This window comes from Quercus suber, unplaced genomic scaffold (assembly GCF_002906115.3).
Source record: "Quercus suber isolate HL8 unplaced genomic scaffold, Cork oak 2.0 scaffold_825, whole genome shotgun sequence".
Classification (NCBI taxonomy): Eukaryota; Viridiplantae; Streptophyta; class Magnoliopsida; order Fagales; family Fagaceae; genus Quercus; species Quercus suber.
Window position 1 is genome coordinate 81,732 of NW_027070255.1, and position 8,291 is coordinate 90,022.

An 8,291-nucleotide genomic window follows, 5' to 3' on the forward strand; every position below is an offset into this window, starting at 1 on the left:
TACAAACACTTGTGCCGCAGTAATCTCTTGCTCTTCCTAAAGTTAGTATAGTAAATTCATTTTTATTTTTTAGATAATCCGATGATTGCGTGTGGATGTTAGACTTCGTGCTCTAAAATTATTAACGGAGAAAAATGTGGTGTACGAATGAGATGATATCAGTTACAAGCTAGGAATGGAGAAGGGCACGTGACAAGTGACAACGACAAATGACAGCCAAATACGAGAGAAGTTTATACGAATGTTGGAGAAACCAACACGCGTGAGAAATCTGAATGGACGTAATCGAAGATACTTACATGTTTGTCGTTGACTGCAATTCAAGTCCAAAGTCCAAACAGTCCCTTGGAGTTGGGAGGACAGACCGAACGAAAATTTAGAATTCCACACCCCCAGTGACAATGTGCACGTTACTTGGTGCTCCTATTTCTGACTTTGAAGTTTAGTTTTGCCTGCTCGCTGTCTTATTCCCTTTTCCATTATTCAAGCTCACCTTCCACCCAAATTCAGGGACATACTCATTCAGTCGTTCATTTGGTTGAAGTATTGAAGATTTGGTTGTGAATCTTTCTTACACAGTGAGTTTTTTCATCTGGGTTCTCTTTGGTTCCTGGGAAAATTGATGAAGTCTACATATATTAGATTGGTGATGTGATTGTTCATGAGTAATTATAAGTTGGGTTGATTTTCTTTTAACCATTTTTTTTTCCCTGAAGAACAAAAGAAATGGAATGCATATGATTTCAGTTTTCCATTTCTGCTATGTTCCTATCGTTTCTTTTCATTTGCTATTGATTCCGAACCAGCAATAGAACTCTTCCTTTGTTGTTGCTTGGAATTACTATCTAAGATGTGAGTGATTTAGTGGAATTCGCAGTTAGTCAAATAATCAGATATTAAATTTGACTTTTCTTTATATGATTGTATATTGCTTCTTCTATATAAGAATATAGCTGAATGTGCAGTCAAATAAAAGTGATAATTTAGTTCAATGAATCCCAACCCCCTGGGCAGAAACTTTAGAAAATGATTCAATTGTGCTGAGGACCTGTCTGGTTTCAAGTTAAAGATTCTGGGATTGCTGTCATATTTGAGGTTGTTTTTTTGGGTCTTGAAGGTTTCAACTTTAATATTAGTTATTAAGTTGTTATTATTTCTGAGTTGGTTGATTGGAATTTTATGGTTTGCTTGGTTATTTATCAAATTTTGGATCTTTCACTTCACAATTTCACTGTTCAGCATACTGCTTCACAATTCAATGTATACTGCAGGTATCTGAATCTTCAATGGCGGCAATACTGGCTTCTCACAGCTGTTATTGCTGCAATATGGAGTCAATAAACCAAGGAAGAACACTACACAACCTCAGTTTCTCAAGCTCAATTTCTGCTCATAAAGCTTCAAAGTTTGACAGATCAACACACAAGCCACCTAGGACTGATAAGTTTTACAAGTTTGATGTGAAAATGAAAAAAACAGAATCAGTACCCTCGAAATTAGTTACCAATGGGCGAGCTGTTAAAATGGTACCAGCTAGAGAAGTAATGAAAAGAAAGACTCCATCCACTAATAAAGTAGATGTAGTAAATGGTTCAAGGCAAGTTGTTAATGGAGCAAATCTAGTTAGAAGAAAATCTACTCAATCCCTTGTAAAAACCCCAAAAGCTAGGGATTCCAAAGAACTCCCACCAGTGGAGGAGCTGAAGGTTTTGCCCTCAGATGAAGGTTTCAGTTGGGCAAATGAAAGGTATAATTCCGTGCAAAGGAGTATAGATGTTTGGTCTTTTGTTCTATCTTTGCGTGTCCGTGTTTTGTTTGACAATGCAAAATGGGCATATATGGGAGGCTTCACAGAAGATAAGCAGGTGAATTGTGGAACTTTACTGCAGCTGTTATTGCTTTCTGCTATGCTGACTCCTAATCATGATGACATAATACAGAGAGTTTTTTACACTAATTTTCTCATTCTGGGCCTGATCTCCAATTAGTTTTGGTTTCATTGCACCTCGTTTTTCGTTTTGCCTCAAGTTTTTATAAGATTTCTTCTATATCAGAAAAAAAGAAGGCAAAAGACTGCCTCATGGCTAAGGGAGTGTGTGCTGCAGCTTGGTCCAACTTTTATTAAACTTGGACAATTGTCTTCAACAAGGTCAGATCTATTCCCAAGTGAATTTGTGGATGAGCTTGCAAAGTTGCAGGTATATTTTGATTTCTAGTGTAACAATTCTAAACATGCTATGTCTACTCACATCTTTATGAATTAAAATGCAGACATACTGATATCTACATGATATGATAATCCTTAATTTTTTATTTTGTCTTACTGAATGTATATGATTTGTAAATATAATTCAGGATAAGGTCCCTGCCTTCTCACCAGTGAAAGCAAGAAGATTCATTGAGAGTGAGCTTGGAGCTCCCATCAACATATTGTTTAAGGAATTTGAGGACCAGCCAATTGCTGCTGCTAGTCTTGGTCAGGTGTTTGATTCATTTCTATATGTTGTACTTGATTAGTCAATGCTTGCAAATTGTTAGAAGTTTGTCTATGATGTTTCACTTTAAGTAGCTTGAAGTATGTTATGATAAAATGTGTATATCATACACAACATTAAGACAATCCTCAGAAAAATCTGGATACATAGGACAGTTTTAGAGAAGGCAAAAAAAAAAAAAAAAAAACTATTGATGGAATGATGGTAGCCTTATCTTCTCTTTCTTTAATGGAGGAAAACTTGGAAAATTCTGATGGCTGCTCTTATCTTTCTTTTTTGTTGAGGTTTATTGCTTCTACTTCTATGCTCATTTAAGTCATAATTTATCAAGTTAGGACCATTCATGATTTCTTTAGATTGGTTATCTGAATATTTATTTATTCCTTGAGAGTTTTCACTCTTGCTGATTAAAATTTGAGAATCCTGTCTCTAGGTCCATCGGGCTATCCTTCATAATGGAGAGAAAGTAGTGGTGAAAGTTCAGAGACCTGGTCTCAAGAAGCTTTTTGACATTGACTTACGTAAGTAATGCACATTTTCATTCTTACCATGGTGATTTTTAGTTGCTTGTCATTACGGTATAATAGATGTTGTTGCTTGTTGTCTCATTTCCTTTTTTTTTTTTCTTTCGTCTTATGGTCTCATCAGTCTTTTTTAGTATAAATTATTTTTAGATGTGTAGTAGACCTGTGAAAAGTTCTCTTATATTCATTTAAGAAAACATGTATACAGAACTGTTTACTAGTGGTAAACCTTTCAGCTTTTATCAATTTGGAATTGCAAAGGTTCTTTGATATTATATTGCACCATAGAACTTTGAATCGTTACTGGGAGTTGACTGCACAAAAAGGTACCCATGATAATTGTAATTAGAGAGTTACTGCAGGTGTGACTTTTTGACATGATTAATAATGGGGTTAAGTTTTTTGTTGACAACCCAAATGATGGGATTTTGAGTGAGACACGACAGAAAACACCTGCAGTGAATGCTGATTATCAAAGATCAATCTTCGTGCAGTCATATGGATGAAATTTTATTGACTGGCTGCTGTCAGGCGTTGTAAAATTATAGATCTGGTTAAGTGACATGCTTTCATATTTGTTGTATGTATTTTTGTGAAGACTCATTGGAATTCAGCAGTTTTAGGTGTTTATCATAATCTTTGCTGCTATCATTCAGGAAATCTAAAGCTAATTGCAGAGTATTTTCAGAGAAGTGAAACTCTTGGTGGTCCAACAAGAGATTGGATCGGCATATATGAAGAATGTTCCACGTAAGTAGTAAGCTTCTATTAGTTGCTATGTTAATTTCTTAACAGATGCATTTTAGAGTTACAGTATGATGTAAATCGCATAAGCAAAGAGATAGGAACTATCTCTCTGTTAATTTGCCTGAGCACCCCAGATCCAAAGTAATGGCCAATACTCGCGTTTGTTGATGAATCTTATTTTATAATGATGCTTAAGATTCTGTTAGATTTTTGATACGTACTTAACAAATTTATTCATGAAAGAAAAAGTTTCAATGCTCCCCTTTGTAAGTTTGTATGCTCTAAAGATATTCTTGGGCTTGTGTTACTTACAGGATTTTGTATCAAGAAATTGATTACATAAATGAAGGGAAGAATGCAGATAGATTCCGCCGAGATTTTCGAAATATAAAGTGGGTCCGAGTACCTGTATGTTTCTTGCATCAAGACTAAAGAGAACTAATGCTTACATCATATAGATTTTCTATTTCCATCTGATTGCTTATGACTACATAACTAGGGACTTAAAGAATTTATAGAAAGTATAATATGTATGTTTAAAACTTTATTTACTTTGATAAATTTTTTTTTTTTTTTGGCCTTATAGCTGGTTTATTGGGATTATACTGCTTCAAAGGTGTTAACCTTGGAGTACTTACCAGGTTAGAATCTGAACTTATGCATTTATTTTGGTTTAAGAGGATATTGCTTGTTCTACATTTAAGCCACCTTATTGTTTTTATTTTGGTGTGAAATTGGCTTTATTGTCACTTTCATGGCCAGGGATTAAGATAAATCGGCTAGATATGCTAGATTCACGGGGTTATAATCGGTCACGAATATCATCACGTGGTATTGAAGCTTACTTAATTCAGGTCAAGTTTCTTCTTATCTATACCAACTAATATGATTTAATTGTTCCTGATTTTGAATACAATGACTATTTTGTACTTGAAGCATTGCATAAATTCCTCAACATGCCTCTTTTAATTTTTAGACTACAATTTGATGTATGCATTAGTTGCTTTCTCATATTAGTGTACTAGTGTTTCAGTTACTGGAGTTTTCCCTTTTATTTTTTCAGATACTAAAAACTGGTTTCTTTCATGCCGATCCTCATCCTGGAAATCTTGCTATTGATGTGGATGAAGCAATCATCTACTATGATTTTGGTATGATGGGAGAAATCAAATCTTTCACCCGGGAGAGACTGCTTGAACTTTTCTATGCAGTTTATGAGAAAGATGCAAAGAAGGTCTGCTTTCAATCTTTTAACATCATCATATGAAGCAAACCATTTATGGCCTTTTTTTGTTCATTTGTTTATATTCTGGTAATTAATCTTTACTAATTCTTCCCTCAACATGCAATGCCTGGAATGTATTTACTTTCAACCTATATCATGTCTTTCTGTGATGCAAAGATATTCAGGAATGCTGCACCCCCAATTATGAAGTTTGCATTATGTATGCAAAACATAGATAATAGTTATAGCTTTAATGATATTCACAATGAATCTCCCATTGCCAAATATTAGCATCATTCTTATATTAATATGCATGAAAAGGTCTGTAAAAATCCTTACTCTCAACTGGACATGTATATGAATATTATACGAAATAATTTTGTGCAAATTTTTCTTACATTACAATTAATAGTTTTAAATAGCTGAAGCAAATAGTCTTTTTCATTTCAAATATATCTTTTCTACATAGGTGGTTTAAGCATTAACATACTACATTATTATGCAATAAATGTCAATAGAAACACTTCAAGTACATTAGCTTGCCAGGTTTTGCTGTATTGGCTTAAACTGACCAGCAGCAACCATGCAGGTGATACAAAGCCTTACAGATCTTGAAGCACTCCAGCCCACAGGAGACATGTCGTCGGTAATGGTCTTGCTATACCTAGCAACATTTAGAACAGAATTGATTTCTAGCATATTTGGGCTTCAAAGAAATTGGTATCATTCATCTCAGAAGTTAACCTCTCTTTTTCCCTATTCCTAGGTTAGGAGATCTGTGCAGTTTTTCTTGGATAATTTGTTAAGCCAAACACCAGATCAGCAGCAGACTTTGGCTGCAATTGGGGAGGTATGCAAGGATTTTATTAAAAAACATAGAACCATGTAAAACCTTAAATGATAAATTTGTGAATAATGGTAAATCACAACCCAGGCTGTATTTTATCCTTATAAAATTTGAGCTAATGTTGACTCCATATTTAAAATGGGGCAGAGAAACATATTAAAACCAGATATGATTGTGCTGACCACAAATTAATCAGGATCTTCTTTAGAGACAAGAAGGATATTATAGATATTTTGTTTGTTTTAATTTGTCTTTTTATGGTTCTGAGAAATTAAAATGTTCGAAAATAGATTAAAAATAAACTGAAACTGCTGGTATAATTTTTATTAAAACATTTAAAGTCACATATATGCCTAAGAATTTCAATTTATCTCCCTTGTACAGTTTTAATCTATAGCAGGGAGGCATTTCCCTATTTAATCATGTTCTGTATACAATGCATACTGCTCTGGTATGCATGTGAAAAAAGAAAAAAAAGAAAAAAAGAAAAAAAAATGCATACTGCTCTGGTATGCATGTGAAAAAAAAAAAAGAAAAAGAAAAAAAGAAGCGAGACTTTGACTGATATGTATCAAATATCAAAGGAAGAATTGACGTGATAGGAAAGAAACTATATCATCTTCTCAAATTTATCAAGCTTCTTCACCCTTTGCATGGACCTAACAAGCAATGCCATAAAAACTCCTGGATTTTGACAAATAAATGATTTTCAGCACATGAACTGATGGATGTAAAACAAAGATAAAGCATGAGAAGAACAATGTCTTTATGGTGAAAGTTTCTGGTTACCTGCACCAATGAATGATCCATTTGCAATCAATTGACTACCTTGACTGCTGAAAGTGACCCCAAGATTTACAAGGGTGCCTCCCAACACTGTATACATAGTTGCCATTTGTAGTACGGTTGCTTTTCGAGCTGCTCTTTCGGACTGGAAAACATAGATTTGTCATTTCAATAGAGAAAGAAGCATATGTTAGAATTAGACTACTATATAAAAAGAAGGGAAAATATACAGTTGGTCTGTAAACTTTGACCTATGAGTGATTTATTCTTGAAGTTTATTAAATGATCATTTTTAGTTCTTTAGATGACTTGACCAAACTAAAAACTGACACCATATCATTCCATTGAATACATCAAGGGACTAAATGTGATCACTTTGAATTTGTTAAAAACTAAAAGCAAAACCTTTTTAAGTTGTTAGGGACTAAAGAAAAACACTTTAAACTTCAAGACTAAACTAGTCCATTGTCTAAATTTTAGGAACCAACAACCTATTTTGACCCTAGAAAAGGATTCTTGAGTGCACGAGATCTACAAAAATGGATTATTATTATAGAAAGTACTAATATCTAACAAATATCATTTGTAAGTGTTGAGAGATACCTCAAGCACCCGGACTCGGAGTTTCAAGTCCCCTGACTCAAGCTGTTTCACAAATTCCTCTATCCGCTGAACTCTGTATGGCATGGACATGGTATATGTTCTGGCCTGAAAATATATACATAGATGCTATTAATGACAATGTGTATAGACATTTAACATTATGTTATACTCTTTTAAGTGGCTTCACTTGAAAGTTTCCTAGAACAGGACATGAAAAAGAAAAAAAAAGTATCTATTTTGCTAAAACCAGAACAAGAAACTGAAAGAACGGGGGAAACAAATAAGATGCAGTACATCATCAGCTTGCTTCCTAATTTCCTCCACAATTTGTGTCCCAGACCGCTGCTTCTGTCTTATATCTAAAAGCTCCTGTACGTAGTGTGGAGCATTAGAGCTACACTTTAAATGTGTGGCTAAAAGCTAAAAAGGCTGTTATGAGCAAGGGTGTGAATTATAATTGCTTGGCAAAGGTATGGAACCTGTGCATACGGCGCAGCAATCTTTACAAAGGAAAAATCTGGATCAAGGATGTATCCTATACCTGTATGCAAAGATTGTTAGTCAGGAAAGAGCAAAACATCAAAGTAGTTCTGAAACTTCTTTGCTTGAAAAAAGATTATTGGTTTTGTTTCACTTAATTGGGTAGAGCTTCACTTCCAATATATCAGGATTAAATAAACACATTTCAGATATTGGTAGTGAAGTCACAGAGAGAGAGAGAGAGAGAGAACCTTCAAGGGTTGAAAATGCTCTTATGACAAAGGTAAAGGTGGATGGAAATCGAAATGGCTGATCTTGTGCTATTGCAAATAAATCCTGCCAAAAAAACCACCATACTTCACCAACTGTGGTCATTAATGTGTCATTTGTGCAACTAAGAAAGAAAGAGTCATCACCTTATGTTTTCCCTTACTAACAGATCAATATTAATTAGAAAATTCAAAATTTATGCATTTCCATCACACTTAATGATGTAAGACACCAAGACACAATTCCATTTACCAGGGTTTTTTTTTTTTTTTTTTGGGGGGGGGGGGGGGGGTGGTGTGTGGAGGGGTGGTAAC

At 34.4% G+C, this 8,291-nt stretch overlaps 2 protein-coding genes across 2 annotated transcripts; one reads left to right on the plus strand and one right to left on the minus strand.

The window, feature by feature from the left end:
- Positions 1–172: 172 nt before the first annotated feature.
- On the plus strand, positions 173–6,108 carry LOC111992297 (protein ACTIVITY OF BC1 COMPLEX KINASE 7, chloroplastic). Its single transcript, XM_024024170.2, has 12 exons — positions 173–578; positions 1,272–1,865; positions 2,055–2,198; positions 2,356–2,481; positions 2,929–3,016; positions 3,676–3,769; positions 4,081–4,174; positions 4,353–4,407; positions 4,529–4,620; positions 4,830–5,000; positions 5,581–5,637; positions 5,758–6,108. Exons 2-12 carry the CDS (start codon positions 1,287–1,289, stop codon positions 5,878–5,880), a joined length of 1,623 nt encoding a protein of 540 aa, XP_023879938.2. The 5' UTR covers positions 173–578; positions 1,272–1,286; the 3' UTR covers positions 5,881–6,108.
- A 28-nt stretch (positions 6,109–6,136) lies between these two features.
- LOC112024596 (protein ACTIVITY OF BC1 COMPLEX KINASE 7, chloroplastic-like) lies at positions 6,137–8,190 on the minus strand. Its single transcript, XM_065767587.1, has 6 exons — positions 7,959–8,190; positions 7,707–7,768; positions 7,522–7,596; positions 7,228–7,332; positions 6,628–6,769; positions 6,137–6,522 (listed from the first exon to the last, which is right to left on the minus strand). The coding sequence occupies exons 1-6, from the start codon at positions 8,080–8,082 to the stop codon at positions 6,449–6,451; spliced, it is 582 nt and encodes a 193-aa protein (XP_065623659.1). The 5' UTR covers positions 8,083–8,190; the 3' UTR covers positions 6,137–6,448.
- Positions 8,191–8,291: the final 101 nt, after the last annotated feature.

Bases quoted from the DNA above. Each gene is read 5' to 3' on its own strand.
- LOC112024596 (XM_065767587.1), bottom strand. From the start codon at position 8,082: ATGACCACAGTTGGTGAAGTATGGTGGTTTTTTTGGCAGGATTTATTT. The intron at 7,597-7,706 runs GTTCCATACCTT...CACTACGTACAG, and splicing joins TTGCTGCGCCGTATGCACAG to GAGCTTTTAGATATAAGACA. The intron at 6,523-6,627 runs GTAACCAGAAAC...GTCAAAATCCAG, and splicing joins TGGATCATTCATTGGTGCAG to GAGTTTTTATGGCATTGCTT.
- LOC111992297 (XM_024024170.2), top strand. From the start codon at position 1,287: ATGGCGGCAATACTGGCTTCTCACAGCTGTTATTGCTGCAATATGGAG. The intron at 3,017-3,675 runs GTAAGTAATGCA...GCTATCATTCAG, and splicing joins GCTTTTTGACATTGACTTAC to GAAATCTAAAGCTAATTGCA. The intron at 4,621-4,829 runs GTCAAGTTTCTT...TTATTTTTTCAG, and splicing joins TTGAAGCTTACTTAATTCAG to ATACTAAAAACTGGTTTCTT.